The 16,689-nt window shown below is 42.1% G+C and overlaps 1 protein-coding gene across 2 annotated transcripts in view; it reads right to left on the bottom strand.

Annotated features, from left to right (window-relative positions):
* NUP153 (nucleoporin 153) overlaps positions 1–15,726 on the bottom strand; it is a 65,966-nt gene extending 50,240 nt beyond the window's left edge. For both annotated transcript variants that reach the window (XM_068994310.1, XM_068994311.1), the window contains exons 1-2: positions 15,613–15,726; positions 1,100–1,322 (exon numbers count right to left, since the gene is read on the bottom strand). In XM_068994310.1, coding sequence (XP_068850411.1) covers positions 1,100–1,322; positions 15,613–15,726 — 337 coding nt within the window. The remainder of the gene's footprint in view (positions 1–1,099; positions 1,323–15,612) is intronic.
* Positions 15,727–16,689: the final 963 nt, after the last annotated feature.

Raw genomic sequence — 16,689 nt, 5'->3', positions numbered from 1 at the left:
CACATCCACAAAACAACGTGCACAGGAATACTCAAAAAACGAGTGTTCTCAATACTGCAAAAGTAGAAACCACACAACCGTTCATCAACTGATAAATGGATAAATAAAATGTAGTCTATCCAAGCCATGAAATATATCTGGCAATAAAAAGGAAGTTCTGATACATGCTATAACATGGATGAACCTCAAAGCCATCATGTTAAGTGCAAGAAGCCAGTCACAATAGATCACATATTTTATGATTCCATCTGTATCAAACGTCAGTCTAGACAAATCTATAGATACAGATTGGTGGTTGCCTGGGGCCAGAGGGACAGGGATGGGTAGTGACTACTAATGGGTGTAGGATTTCAGGGGAATGGGGTGGGGAAGGATAATTAAAATCTTCTAAAATCGACTGTGAAACACTGTATATACTAAAAATCACTAAACAACAACAAAATCACTGAACTATACACTTTAAATGGGTGAACCCATTTATTGAAGTACATCTCACTAAAGCTATAAAAAATACATGAAGTGCAATGACAGAGTACTAGTCCCAAATATGTCACATTCGTGCTTTACCTGAAGCTATTAAATATTTGCAAACCCCAGAAAAACACCTTAAGTAAATCCAAAACTCATTTAAAACAGGGCTGCTCAGTCTAAGATTAAGGAAACAGCCCAGCTGAGTGGGCTACAGCAAAGGGGAGCCAACCGCAGCTTCACCACACCCGAACCCACGTGCTGGGGGGCCTTGCCACTCTGCTCCTAGTTCCAGGACCCACTCACATTCACTCTTCAAAACCACGTAGGAGCGCACAGAGGAGAACAGATTATCTTGACCAAAATCCCACAACTAACAATCGGTGGTGTGAAAATTCAAACCCAATGTCTAACAGCAGAGCTGGCGCTCAACTGATACAGTATTTCAACCTCCCTTAATAAACAAAAAGCTGCTAAATTAAAAAGATACCAATCTGAAGGTGATCCTCACCCTCCTCCAACATGGTTTCTGTACTACACAATTAGATTACCACAGCTAAGCAATATAAAAATATTTTAGATTAAGGCATGAAAACCTATCATCAAAACAAAATATCCACATTCTATTTACCTTCTGTATTACTGCCTGTTGGCTCAGGAGTGATTCTCCCATCATGAATGTTCGCGCTCTCCTCATCAGAGTATATATGGTCATCTTCCCTATTTTCCGGCCACTGCGGCACCTCTCTTGTGTCTGTTGAGCAGCTACATACATCTTCATTCTTGCTGAAATATCTCTGTAGCCATCCAGGCACAATATTCTTAACAGATTCTGTTACCCTGCTAAGAATGCCCTGTTGAAGAGGAAAACATGGAAAGCAGTTTAGAAATTTATCTTTTAAAATAAGTACCTATATACAGAAAGCCATACCGAGCAAAATATAACTATTTCCAACAAAGTTTTATAAATTTCGTTACTTGAGTTAACACTGACATAATGCATTTTAAAAATTCTATAGACTTTATGAAATTCCTACTTTTTTCTTTCTTCTACATGCATGTGTCCATGAGCCATAACTGCCCCAAATGACTCTAATCCTTAAAAAACCCCAACAGGCTTTTAACTAAACAATATAAATTTTAGATTTAGTAGTAAGATACGTACTAAAATGCTATAATCCCAGACAAAAGGTAGCCATCTTGATCCCAGCATATTAAAGCAACATAAATACCGTCAACACCTTCCTCAAGCAAATATTTTACTATACATTCTTTAACAACAAAAATTTAGACAAATAAAAAGGCAGTAAGACAACAAATGCAACATAAAAAAATCTAAGACTTTCATTGATGGTAAAATTCTGTTACATTAAATGTTGCCTAAAAACCAAGAATTATATTACAGTAACTTTTAAAGGGAGAAAAAAGATGTGGTATAACAATTATCAGCATTATTAATATTCATTATAGCTTTGCTATGCATCAGACACTGGTCTCAGCAGTTTATACACATTATTCAATTTAATCTTCACAACAATTTTATAAAACTGCTTTTAGCAGTGCCACTTGATGAATGAAGAGGAATAATGAAGTAATGTGCCCAAGGTACAAACACAACTGCTGCGGAATATCTAGCATGGACTTTGGGGTCAGCAGGCTGTACTCTGATTTACTCTCGGTAAAACAAGAATAACACCCTTTCCTACCATTACTTGATAGGAATTATAAAGAAGATCAAATGAAATAATGTGAAAGCACTTCTCAATTTACTAAGTATTAACAGAAACATACACTGATAATTTCATTCATAATGAGACAAAAGGCTGGCAGAAACAACCTGGGGTGAGGTAGCCAGGTTCAGGCAACAGTCCCTTTCACAGAACAGGATCAGAAAGTCACAGAAGGGGAAAAAATGAGTCAGCAGGCACAAAAACAATAAAGTTAAGGTAGTATACATAAAGCTTGAAAGCAAACCCAAGACAAAGAGGACTTGAAAAATCCTGTCAATAGAAAAGATGGAAGATACCTCTGATACAGGCACTTGGACAGTATCTTCTGATTATCTGAAAAGGTGTAGGGAACAACTAGGAAATAAGCAATTATTTTTGCTCCAAACAGACATTCGGAACAGATCTGTAATGTCAGCTCTCTAGCAACACATGAAACTGACAGCCATGGACTACTACTGAAAAACATGAAGCCACTGCTCCCCTTTCCTACGCCGGTGTTACAGAGCACCAGCTTTTCTGGCAAAGATTCTACACCTACTCCAAGATTTAGTATCTATAAAAACACACGTTTATTATTTTGCTATTTACATTTAAATATTTATTTACTCCTCCATATTCCAAAATACTTGGAAGTGCTTCCAAGATATAAATTTTCAGAAAGGCATACTTTAAAAAAATATATGTATCTACTTATTTATTTGGCTGCACTGGGTCTTATTTGTGGCATGCAGGATCTAGTTACCTAACCAGGGATTGATCCTGATCTGAAGCACTATAGGAAAAATTTGTATAATATGTAAAATAAGTCTTGCGTAGACTTCCTCTAGGGTGTTTAGCTACTAAAAGTATTAAGAGATTCCTGTGATCTCTACTCACCTAAGGAGGCAAGTACATCACAAATTAAATTAACACCATCTGTAACCAAAGGTCACTTATGTGGCAGCATTAGGGAACCCGCCTGCCAATGCAAGAGACTTAAGAGGCAGGTTCGATCCCGGGTTGGGAAGATCCCCTGGAGGAGGGCATGGCAATCCACTCCAGTGTTTTCGCTTGGAGAATCTCACAGAGGGTTATACAGTCCATAGGGTCACAAAGAGTAGGACACAAACAAAGCGACTTAACATGCACACATGCGTAGGTTTTCTTGAGAAAAGATCAGTTAAAATTCAACAGTCAAAATAGATATCACTGAAACTCATGAATTTTGCTTGCAGATCCTCTCTTTCCTAAACTAAAATGTAACCAATTTATTTAACCACAGCACAGAGCAGCTTAGTGTAAGATTACAGTGCAAGAGAGAGGGGAATTACTAGCAGCACAATGAAAGAACGCACGATGTGCTTGATAGAAATAACAAAATAAAGATGCTAAAACTGACCTGGAACCACTATCAGAAATATTCCCCATACTTCAATATCCATCTCCCGGGTAAATGACCCTAAGTCATCAAGAAAAGTTATAGTAAGCTCAGTAAACCCTAATTCTCATGGGTACCAAGATGTGGTCTCTTCACCATTTGTATCAGCATCTTCGCAGGCCGCATTCCAGCCCGGCTAAATCCAGGAGGTAGGACTCACCTGTTTTAACAAACCCTCACAAGTGATTCTGATGTATGCTATATTTTTGAGAACCACCAATCTAGTTAAAGAGATTAGGAAATCAAATACATTTCAGGAAATCACAATACAATTACCTCTACAAGAGGTGAATAAAATTATGTATACTTAAATCTTAATATTCAGTTACCTGGAAAATGTATACGTGGAGCACTAGTCAGACACTAATTAAAATATATCAAAATACTATGTAACCAATCAGAAAAACAAAGCTTAGAGTAGACAGTGCTGATACTATGTGGCTTACATAACTATTTCCTGAGCATTTCCCAACTTTAGCCATGGTTTTTACCTGTCCTGTTACTTAACGGTTTTCTATCTGTGTGTGGGTTTGTCGCCCAGTCACGTCCAACTCTTTGTGACCCCATGGACTGTAGCCCACCAGGCTCCTCTGTGGAATTCTCCAGCGAAGAATACGGGAGTGGGTTGCCATTTCCTTCTCCAGGGGATCTTCCCAACCCAGGGATCGAACCCAGGTCTCCTACATTGCAGGCAGATTCTTTACTCTCTGAGCCACTAGGAAAGCCACCAGGAAGTTTATTTCTCTTAATAAACAGCTCTTTCTACACAATAAAATCTACCAAATCACAGATTTGATTCTGTACCAGTCCTCAACTTGCACTTCCCTGACACCATCTCTGATGACTGTCTCAACAAAGTGGCTCATGAAAGATTCTGGAGGTCATTAGCTCTCAGAGGATAGAAGGAAAGTGAAGTCTCTCTTCCTGGGCTCTCTCTGCTCAAACACCCCATCTTTAAAACTACAGCTCCAGCCAGCCAGCTCTTGCTCCACGCCAGTTACACGGTTTCTTCCGTTTATCTGTCTAGTCCTAGCGGTGGCGGCAGCTTCCCACTACTGCTAAGTCTGAGCATCCTGCTAGCCTCTATGTATTCCTTTAACCACCAGCATTTATCTTTGAGCAGACTCTTAAAAGAAATTTCAGCTGGAGTTAACTGTTTCTTGCTGGGTCCTTAACTGATACAGCAGTGTACTTTTGTTAAATTTGTTTTCTAATTAACATGAAAATTAAAGTCAGCCCGGTCATTGGATTCATCTTCTTTAGCAACAATGGAACACATGTGCCACATTCGGGGAAAACACATGTTTTTGGCGGTAGGTTGGTATCTTAGTTCCCAATGAAAGTCAAAGTCGCTCAGTCCTATCCAACTCTTTGTGACCCCATGGACTATACAGTAGGTGGAATTCTCCAGGCCAGAATACTGGAACAGGTAGCCGTTCCCTTCTCCAGGGGAATCTTCCCAACCCAGGGATCGAACCCAGGTCTCCCACATTGCAGGCAGATGCTTTACCAGCTGAGCCACAAGGGAAGCCCTTAGTTCCCAGACCAGGGATCAAACCTGGAACACCAGCAGTAAAAGCACCAAGTCCTAACCAGTAGGCAACCAGGAATTCCCCAGGAAGCACTTATTACCTAAAAGTTACATCCAACTTTTATCTCTATAAAACAGTACATAAATGGACCAGGAAAGAGGCTTATCCTGATGAATATTTTAAAATCTTATCTAACTCACAGAGGTAAAACCAAACATTGTTTTACTTCATTCAATTAATTTAATCAATACTTATTGATCATACACTACATGTCAGGCAAGAACACTGGGGATAAGGCAGGGAACAAGTTCCTGCCCTCTTGGAACTTAGATGCTAAGTTACGGAGACAAACAAGTGTAACATGTAATGCACACGATATGGTGATTTGGTGCTATGGACAACAACAAAGCAGAAAAGTAAAATGGGGCAGCTGTTTTCTACAGGCAAAGACCTGATAAAAAGTGAGGAAGGCGCCTTGCACATTTCTAGTAGAGAAGTACTATAGACTGAGGGAACAAAAAGTGCAAAGACTCAAATGTAGAAGTGTCCTTGGCACATGCTATCCAAGCTTCCAGTGACCTTGTTAATAAATGCTTAATCTAATAGACTTGAAATAACTACTTAAATCCTTATTCCCCTTTGATCATTTGGGTGTGTGTGTGCATGCACGTGTGTGTGAGAGAGAATCCACGTGCAAACCTTTTGTTCTAAAACCTAAAATAGTGGTCCTCAAACTGGAAGTCTTCAGACCAGCAGCCTTGGTGTCACCTAAGATCATGTTAGAAATGGAAATCTGTTTTAACAAGCTCCTGAGGTGATTCTTATGCAAATTAAAGTTTGAAGAACACTGTACTAAAATCATCTGAAAACTCAATTACAGGTTTCCCAGCTAAGGCCATGATAAACATAACCGTGAGAACAAGCTTAACAACAAAGTTGACTATTTCTGACATTATCTCAAATGCCATGCCACTTTTATCAATTTTCAAAACTATCTACTTTATAGTATGAATTCTGAAAAATCAAACATAGAAGAGAAGTAAAACATAAAATAGCATACTTCTGAATCTATTTTATTCCCAGTTAAAGACAACTCGTGCTTTATTGACTACGCCAAAGCCTTTGACTGTGTGGATCATGACAAACTGCAGAAAATTCTTAAAGAGATGGGAATACCAGACCACCTTAGTTCCCTCCTGAGAAACCTGTAAGCAGGTCAAGAACCAACAGTTAGAACCAGAGACGGAACAATGGACTGGTTCCAAATCGGAAAAGGACTATGTCAAAGCTGTATATTGTCACCCCACTTATTTAACTTACATGCAGAGTTCATCAAGAGAAATGCCAGGCTGGATGAAGCACAAGCTGGAATCAAGATTACAGGGAGAAATATCAATAACCTCAGATATGCAGATGACACCACCCTTATAGCAGAAAGCAAAGAGGAACTGAAGAGCCTCTTGATGAAAGTGAAAGAGGAGAGTGAAAAAGCTGGCTTAAAACTCAACATTCAAAAAACTAAGATCACAGCATATGGTCCCATAACTTCATGGCAAACAGATGCGGGAACAATGGTAACAGCGAGAGACTTTACTATTTTGGGCTCCAAAATCACTGCAGGTGGTGACTGCAGTCATAAAATCAAAAGACGCCTGTTCCTTGAAAGAAAAGCTATGATCAATCTAGACATCATATTAAAAAGTAGAGACATTACTTTGCCAACAAAGGTCCATCTAGTCGAAACTATGATTTTTGCAGTAGTCACATACAGATGTGAGAGCTGGACCATAAAGAAGGCTGAACGCTGAAGAATTGATGCTTTTGAACTGTGGTGTTGGAGAAGACTCTTGAGAGTCCCTTGGACTGCAAGGAGAGCAAACCAGTCCATCCTAAAGGACATCAGTCCTGAATATTCATTGGAAGGACTGAGGCTGAAGCTTCAACACTGGCCAACTGATGAGAAGAACTGACTCATTGTTAAAGACCCTGATGCTGGGAAAGACGGAAGGCAGGAGAAGGGGATGACAGAGGATGAAATGGTTGGATGGCATCACCGACTCAATGGACTCACATGAGTTTGAGCAAGCTCCAGGAGTCGGTGATGGACAGGGAGGTCTGGCATGCTGCAGTCCATGGGGTCGCAAAGAGTCGGACACAACTGAGCGACTGAACTGAATGACTTCACACATTTATTTATAGTAAATAATCAACTACCAGATACCAGAAGTTTAAAGAACAGCTCCTGCACTGCTGGTGGATTCTTCGCTGTCTGAGCCACCAAGGAAGCCCTGAAGAACTGCTAGGGACAAGAAATCTGATCACACAGAGAACAAGGCAGACAGAGTGAGAAACCCTATCTACCATACAGATTTGGAGACGTACTTCCTTGGCTGGCAATTTTTATGAATTTCAGCCACTAATGGAAAGCAGGAAAAAAAAAGCAGAGCTAGAAAAAGGGAAAAATCGTTTTCTTACCAAAGGTTTCTTTGACTGTATAACCAAATAAGGGCCTTCTTATTGAGATAAAGGTTATTATTTCAATAACCTTTTCAAGAGTTATGTAGATAAGACGTTTCAGGTCTTTCCAGGAATGGGGCAAATCAGCTTCCTGTATGGACCCAGGAGAAAGAACGTTTTGTGATACAAAGATACTCTCTCTCTCTTTTTTTTTTTTTTTGGCCTTGCAGCCTGGGTTCTTAGTTCCCTGACCAGGGACCAAATCCATAACCTCTTCAGTGAAAGCTCAGAATCCTAATCACTGGACAGCCAGGGAATTCCCTGTCTTGTGATATTAAATACAAACAACCTAACCTTGAGGTGGAAACAGAAGTACATGGAGTAAAGGTCTGATAAGCAGTGAATACTCAAGCCCAACTTTACCAGAGTAGCTTTCTCTCCACTTTCAGAGGCTTCATTATAACTTGATGTAGTTTCCCTCAAGAAAAGCTTCTCTGATCCTCCAAATCTAGGACCATCACTCACTCACATGCACCAACAGTGCCCTGAACTTCCGAAGTGGAGGTGATCTGTCAAATGGGATGGTGACGACAATCTCTCACCTCTGCTTAGAGGATCAGCTCTGTGAAGGCAGCAGCAGGTCTGTATAGTGCAGATTAGCTGCCGCATGATTTTAGTTATCTATGGATGCAATACTCAACCAACTTCTCATTCCCACATGTGATATGCTGTGGCAAGTTTAAAAAAAAAAAGGACATTAGTAACCTTAGAATTCAAAAAATAAATAATACATTTGCTTGGTATAACAGTTTCGGTTTAAATATTTTAGTTGCCACGCTAATAGCCCTTCCTCCAAAAAACAATTTGTGAAACTATCCAAGAGCATGGGAAAATCAAACCATCCTTGTGGAATGATAAATAACACAAAGCCAACTAAATGAAGAGAGGCAGAAAAGTCAAAGAAAAAATTAATGAATGGCTTAGAAAAAGCAACAAAACAGAGTATTAAAATCTTAAAAATACTTCTTGTAGCCCCAAAGCAAAGTCTACACTGCTGCTGCTGCTACTGCTGCTAAGTCGCTTCAGCAGTGTCCGACTTTGTGCGACCCCATAGACGGCAGCCCACCAGGCTCGCCCATCCCTGGGATTCTTCAGGCAAGAACACTAGAGTGGGTTGCCATTTCCTTCTCCAATGCAGGAAAGTGAAAAGTGAAAGTGAAGTAGCTCAGTCATGTCCAACTCTTAGCGACCCCATGGACTGCAGCCCACCAGGCTCCTCCGTCCATGGGATTTTCCAGGCAAGAGTGCTCAAGTGGGGTGCCACTGCCTTCTCCAAAGGTCTACACTAGATGATCCTAAGTAATGAAGCTGAATTCAAGGACTACAGGAGCAAAACGTTAAACTGAGACGGGTTACAACGATTGGGTTTCTCCCCCAAGAACTAACAATTCTTCATTTGGCAAAACAAACCACAACAAAAACCTTAACAAGATGCCACTGAGATTTAGAACAAGTACTCAATTTAGGGGCCAGAAGTAAATTCAATTCAATACTATACACTTCTATTTAGTACATTCAATTTGTAAGGTACTGTGACTACATTATGTGAGATGTTGGACTGTGAAGAAAGCTGAGCGCCAAAGAATTGATGCTTTTGAACTGTGGTGTTGAAGACTCTTGAGAGTCCCTTGGACTGCAAGGAGACCCAACCAGTCCATTCTGAAGGAGATCAGCCCTGGGATTTCTTTGGAGGGAATGATGCTAAAGCTGAAACTCCAGTACTTTGGCCACCTCATGCGAAGAGTTGACTCATCGGGAAAGACTCTGATGGTGGGAGGGATTGGGGGCTGGAGGAGAAGGGGGTGACAGAGGATGAGATGGCTGGACGGCATCGCTGACTCGATGGACGTGAGTCTGAGTGAACTCTGGGAGTTGGTGATGACAGGGAGGCCTGGCATGCTGCGATTCGTTGGGTCGCAAAGAGTCGGACACGCTAAGCGACTGAACTGAACTGTGACTACATTAGCTTTTCAAATTATATTTAACCTGAGTTCAAGGGTTAATGAAAGAAGGCTGAGGTAGGGCACAAGGCTCTTTTACAATCCAAACACAGAACTCATCTGTAATGAAAAAGAAATTCTTTGTCTATATATCTTCTCATCAATTTGCAATCTCAGAATAAGCAGAGACACTCTCCATATCAGCACTACATAGCCTTCCTTCTTACATCTTGCTCTGTTCCTACTCGTTTTCTTGATTTCAGTTCTACTCAACTGTTTTCTTTACATTATCCTCTATTAAACAGTAGAATTCAGTTTATAAAATCTCTTTTCTCACATAAACTTCACTGGATCTCTCACTATAAATATAAAACATAATCTTCAGCTTGAAGGTTCTGGGGCCCTATTCTCCCAGAAAACACTGTTGTTTGGTTTTTATCTGCTCTTTGGGCTAGATTTTGCTGAAGTTTGCCAATGACCCTTAGTTTTCTTCCAGGGGTCTGTGAACTCTCTCCTTACTCCCTCAGCTCCCATGTCACTAGTCTTCCCTTTCCACTCTTTTTGGAAGTTTCATTTCAAATAGACTCCCTAATCAGTTTTCCCCTTGCTCCATCCAACCCCAAGTGAAGAACAAGGGCTAAGAACCAAAGACTTCATGTGAGACTTGAATATCTAATTATAAAATATCTTTAACACTAAATAGTAAAAACCTAAATGCTACTCTAAATCTTTCAGTTATTTCCAGTTTTTAATACATTCATTCTTACATTACTTACTTCAAAAATGTATCTATTAGAAAGTACTCAAATTCTAATGCAGTAATATTGAATCTGATTTCAATAATCTGAATTTAACCCAAGCTGTTATTTGTCACATTTTACAACCTATAGTTAAGCTTTCCCTATCCAACAAGTCTAAATCTTTCCAGCCACGTAAATGGATTTCCATCCATTCTTTATATATTTCATTTCTCTTTTCAATGTCAAGTTCAGTTTAGTTGCTCAGTCGTGTCTGACTCTTTGTGACCCCATGAACCGCAGCACACCAGACCTCCCTGTCCATCACCAACTCCCGGAGTCCACCCAAACCCATGTCCATCGAGTCAATCATGCCATCCAACCATCTCATCCTCTGTAGTCCCCTTGTCCTTCTCTCAATCTTTCCCAGCATCAGGGTCTTTTCCAATGAGTCAGCTCTTCGCATCAGGTGTTAAGAGATTAAGTCAAAAAACCTGAGCATACAAGTTATTCTAGCTAAAAACAATTTATAACTGGCCACAATTTTCAACCTCCTTTAAGGCTCTTTAACACTAATTCGGGTAGGAGAAACATGACCTGGCTTAGTTTCTTATTTTTAGAGATTCATATTACAGAAGCAGAATTAATAGATAATTAACAGTAATCTAACAACAAGGGCAAGAAAAGGATTCCCTACAAGACCTTCCAAATCACCAACAGGAGACCCAATAAAAGCCTAAGGCAATTTAACCCACTGCAAGTTATCCCAAAAAGATACTGTCACTTTCCTTTCACAATCTATTTGGAAACTGGATGTAAAAGTGTATTAAGTCACAGGCAAATGGGCAGGGAAACTGAAATATATTTAGACAGAAGAGGCATTCTATCACTCTGTTTCAAACAGTAAATTGTATAGTAAAAATTGTATCTGGTGGCAAGACTTTTCAACTGGGCTTTCCAACACAGAAGAATCATTCAAAAATATATTATAACCATGACCATAAGCTAAGTAGCTACAAGTAAAACGTTTTTGAAAACACAAGGTCATTAACATTACATCTTTCCAATAATATTCTGTGCCTAATGAAATGGTTTTAATTAGTGACATCAGACCATTTTATTTCAAACTAATAGGTAATTGCCCCAAAGGGCTTTCCAGGAAAGAGAGACATTTAGGCTTTTTTTGTCATGAGAAAAATTGGTGAGTAAACTGATAAAACTATTTCACAAGGGCTTCTCATCACAAACAAAATTTTCTACTATGCATTAAAAAGTATGTGGATTTATTTTCCTATACACTTAAATGACTGGCATCTATGAGGAAAATGTTAAAAATAATAAATTTTTAAATAGTTTACGGCTGTTTAAAGGTTTGGCCTCATACTCAGAAAACAAGTCGTAAAATCCAATACAAGCCTATAAATGATTGAATTTGGGTATATAAAAGAAAGATACCTCTACTAATCAGAGACTAAACATTTAAATCAAAAGGTTCTATTTAACCACAACCACAACCACTCAACAGTTTCCAATGAGTCCTTACTATATATGCCAGGCCCAGTTCTAAGAGCTTTACTTACATTATCTCACTCAACCCCTCACAACAGATTTCCACTTTACAGATGAGTAAATTAAGCACAGAGAACTTTCCAAGTCCTGGCAGAACAAGGATTCAAATCCAGATGCTCTGAGTGGATTACAGCACTTTTTTCTAACAACTATGTCCATTTGTTTTCGCTGACAGTATTAATTAAATATCTAGGATAAAGCAAATAAAGATAAAAGTCAAAACAACTCAGGGATTTCTGGGATGAGTTATGTATTCAATCTTTCAATATTCCTCCTTTTCAAAACTGAGAATGCTCTTCAGCCATCCAATACCAAACAGGACATGATTATCTGGGACAAAATATCATACAGAAGCTACCAAAACAGCAAAAAACCACACAATCTTATAAACCAATGCTAGGCAAACCACAGTCTGTGGCCCAGATTCAGCCCTCAGCCTGTTTTCATACAGGCCTCAAGCTAAGAATGATTTTTACATTTTTTAGAGTTATAAAACAAACAACATGCAGGAACAAAACCTAAAATATTTATTATCTGGCCCTTTACAGAAGAACTTTATAGACTCCCGATCTAAGCTACTGAATAGATAAAGGAGCTCTCGCCACTCCCTGCCTCCAAAAATATAGCTAAATGCGGAAACTGACTTGAAGGACAAACTGCCTCTAGGAAGATAAAATGAGTGGATTCCCTTAGCTCCAAACCAGAAAACAAAACCTCTGAAGCACACTCCCCAAAAAAGGGCAAAAGTAAGTAGTCCCCCTCTCACCAGGAGGTGGCAGTAGATTCTTCAAGAGGCAAGGTTCTGATTTGCCCATGGGCTCAAGCTTTTTGTGGCGGCTATTAAGAAAAGCAGCTTGACCTCTCCAGAGCTCACTTTCTGGACCTGACAATCTGCACAAAAAGGAAATGGGAAAGGAGACTGAACAGGCAACAAGAACTAACCACATACTCCTTAGGGACCTGTTCACTCACACTAGAAAAATGATACCATTTCCTAAATGCATATGGGCTAAGAGTTAAGGGGTAGGGAAGAGGGCAGGTGAAAATGATCAACTTAATCATTCAGTGCTGTTCTTCACATTCGATTAAGTTACCACCCTTCAGTTAGTTAACTGACAATGAATTTTTCTCTCCACAACTTCAAGCAAGATGCCATTTTAAAAATCAGAAGTTAAAAGGAAAACATGTAAACTTTAGATATATCTCAGCAGAGCTAAACCAGAAGTCAAAACAGGAAATTGCAAGTCAGTGGAACACATGCGAAAGTCACAGGTACTGGGTTGACTACACAAGCCAGTTTATCTCGACAAGCAATGGCAAAGGCCCACTAACTGAGCCAGATCTCTCATTCTTTCAGTCCTCAACTGCACAACCAAAAAACTTTGTTTTTGCTCAGAAACCAGTGGACGTTTAATCAAAATACATTAGTATATAAAACATGCCATGTCATGAAGCTCCATGCTATTCATGATGACTCAGCAGCTGCTGCTAAACAGAGGTGACAGCCTAGGATAGCTGACAGCAAGCAGGTGGTCTACAAGTTCACAGAAGTTTTGGTAAGGACTAAAGAACATCCTTATTTTAAGATTTTTAAAAATCCTCAAATATTCTTTTGTATATGCCTGGATACTTTTCTTTGGTAGTAATTGCCAATACTAATTGTTGTTCAGTGGCAAGTCGTGTCCAACTCTGCAACCCCATGGACTGCAGCACGCCAGGCTCCCCTGTTCTTCACTACCTCCCAGAGTTTGCTCAAACTCAAGTCCATTGAGTCAGTGAGTCATGCTATCCAACCATATTAGCCAATACTAATAATACCTGCAGAGTTGATTAAGAAACTTCCGAACACCTTTAATCTCAATTCAAAAGCTACAAATGTACTTTTTCAATTAAATGGCTGTGGCAAAAAGCTGAATACTTTAAACAGGGGGAAATGATAAACTACCAAACTTTAAAATAAAACTGCACAGTCTGAAATCGTATCAGCTCTAAGACAATTTGGATCACAAGTGTTATGCTGTTAAGGCATCATCTCCCTCAAATTAGATTTTTATCCAAGTATATTTAAAAATAAGGTGTGACTTTGGCTTTTGCCACCTGGAATATATGAGCTCCTTTCTAAACTCTGTCCAGACCATCCTATGATCTGTATTTACATTTCATTTTTTATGTAGTAACTTTCTCCTAAGGAAAGCACTATTTTTTCAGAAAAACCAGAAAGCACATGTGTCAAACTTCCGAGCAACAAAAGGATTAGGTCAAAGGGCCAGGCTTGTGACCTGAATTCTAATCTTGCTCCTCACAAAGAAAATTTGAAAACCAAGCCTATCTGGGGGAAAACTGGTGGGAGTTGATAGTAGCCAAGACTTGTAACCATTAGTAGAGAGCTACCTAATACTATAAACTACAAATTTCACTATTAAGAAACTTCTCCCAAATCTTTACTTTTAAAATTGTTTTTAATGATACAATTTAACAACAGCACCAAACATGTTTAACTGTTAAATATTTATCATCATCTGGAATAAAGCAATCTAGAAGTCTACCTTTTATAGTATGCAACAAGTTATCAGACCCTTTTGCTATACTTTTTATAGGTTTAAGGCCCACACTTACTTCCTACCTTACTATCAGTGAAAAGTTTTAAAAGTGACTTTTATTAGGTTTTCAACATTTTCCCACTCAATCCCCCATTAACAAGCAAAACTTAAAATACTGAACTTTCTCAGAATCAAATATCTGAGGATAAACTCCTATTTTTATAATTTCAAACACCCACGAGTGCACAAGGTGGTTAAATTTCAAGACCACCAACATTCCTGTAGTGTCGAAAGTACCTAAACTTCTAGAATACCCATTGCAATATTAAAATATTTTGTGCATGAGATCAGAACTGGAGTCCCAGTCAACTGTACATAATGGCCAATTCTAGTCTCCAAAATAAAACGCGCGGGTGTGTGTGGGGAGAGGGGGAAAGAAGGTTGGACAAAAGTGGGGAGGGAAGAGTCTCGCGACGGAAAAACAGACGTAAGTGCGGAGAGGGACTTTCAAAATGCCCCAGTGCCACTAACCATATCCCGGTTGAAGAAAAAAATAAATAAGCCAGGGCTCTTAGATCGGGGAGGGCCAAGGGGAGATGGAGAATAAGTTATTTCACTTTCCCTGTAACAGCGCCCCCGTCAAGCCCCAGGTAGGTACCCTGGCGGGGTGAGGATCGGAGGAGTCCTTGGGGCAGCCCCCCTCCCCGCACGCGCTGAAACGCGGGAGACTAGAAATCTGCAGGGGGGGTGAGGTGGCCCTCCCTACCACAGCTTTTTCCCTTTTCCCTTGAGGGACATGAGTAATTAACCACCCCCCCTCCTCCAAGCTCCTAATCCTCGCCAAAAAAAAAAAAAAAGGGCAGAATTCTGGGCCCACCGTGGGCCTCGTACTTGTGTTCCCGCCCTGCGCCCAGGCCCGGGGAAAGCCCCGGGGCGGAGGGTTGGTTGGTGGAGAGAGGAGGCCGAGCCACACGTGTGCGCCGCAGGGCTGGCCGGCCTCAAGCCCACTTCCCGTCGCCGCCCCGGCGGCCTCGGCTCCCGCCGCCTCGCCCGGGGCCTCCCCGACGCTCCACGTGGGGCGCCAGGGCCGCCCCCCTGCCCCCCCGCCGCCCCGAGGGCCCGCGAAGGGACCCCCTCACACAGAGCGCCGGGGCTCCCTTACCTGGTGCTGCGGTCGTCCCTGCTGGTAAGGCTTCATCGGGCCCTGGTGGCAACGCCGCGTCCGGATCTTGCCGCCGCCACCGCCCCCTCCTCTGCCTCCGGCTCCCGAGGCCATGGCGGAGCCTCCGCGGCTTCCCCCTCCGGGGCGGGAGAGGCAGAGGCGGCCTCAGAGGACCCCCGCCCCCCGCCTCGCCTCGCCCGGCCCCAGCCCCCAAGAGTCCGCCCGCGCTGCCCTCACAGCGGGGGCCCAGGCCCACCGGGAACCGCGGAGCGGCGAGCAGGAGCGGAGAAGAGAATGCGCGCTGGCGGCAGCGAGGTGGGGGGAGCGGGGCGGGGAGGCCACAGAGGCCGAGGAGCTGGCTCTCCGGTCCCGCAGGCTCCCGCGGACCCCCGCCTCTGTGTGTGTCACCGTCTCTATGGAGATTTCCCCCTCAGAGGACAACGCGAGCGGCCCCCGGCGATGCTCGGGCCTAACTCGGCCGCCGGCTGATGAGGATTCTTCTTCCGCACGCCCCAGCCGTGTAGCTGCCGCAGTTGAAGCCGCCGGCGCCGCCCGCCTACCCCTCCCCTTTGCGCACAGCGCCCGCCCCGCCGCCGCCGCCGTCGTCGTCGTCGTCGTCGTCGTCGCCGTCGTCCCTGCAGTCGCCGCTGTTGCGCCTATTGCCGCTGCTAAGGCCGCCGCTGCGGTCGCGAGCCAGAACACCGTCACTCGTCAGCGCCCGGCGAGCCTGCGTCATCACGCTGCGACCGGCTGATAGGTGAGGAAGGAAGGGCTGGTCGAGCCCGCGCTCTCGGCCGCGCGGGCCGCTGGGAAATGTAGTTAACGGGAGGAAGGCTAATTCTCGGAAAGGACGCGGAAGGAGAGAGGCACAGTTTGCCGCAGAGGCACAAAGCCAGGGGGGTTCCGTTCCTTTTCCTGTGCTCGGCTATAAACGTAGACTTTGAAAGACGCATTTAACACAGAAGCAGTAACCTCCTTCTTACTCTCCTTCCTCGTGGTTGGTAAAGAGGACAGAAAGTGAGCAGATAGTTAAATCAGACAGGAGCGAACATTATCTTATAAAAAGAAAAAAACCGG

Source organism: Capricornis sumatraensis, chromosome 22 (assembly GCF_032405125.1).
Source record: "Capricornis sumatraensis isolate serow.1 chromosome 22, serow.2, whole genome shotgun sequence".
NCBI lineage: Eukaryota > Metazoa > Chordata > Mammalia > Artiodactyla > Bovidae > Capricornis > Capricornis sumatraensis.
Note: the sequence above shows the minus strand (reverse complement) of the source record. Positions and strands in the feature narration are given on the sequence as shown.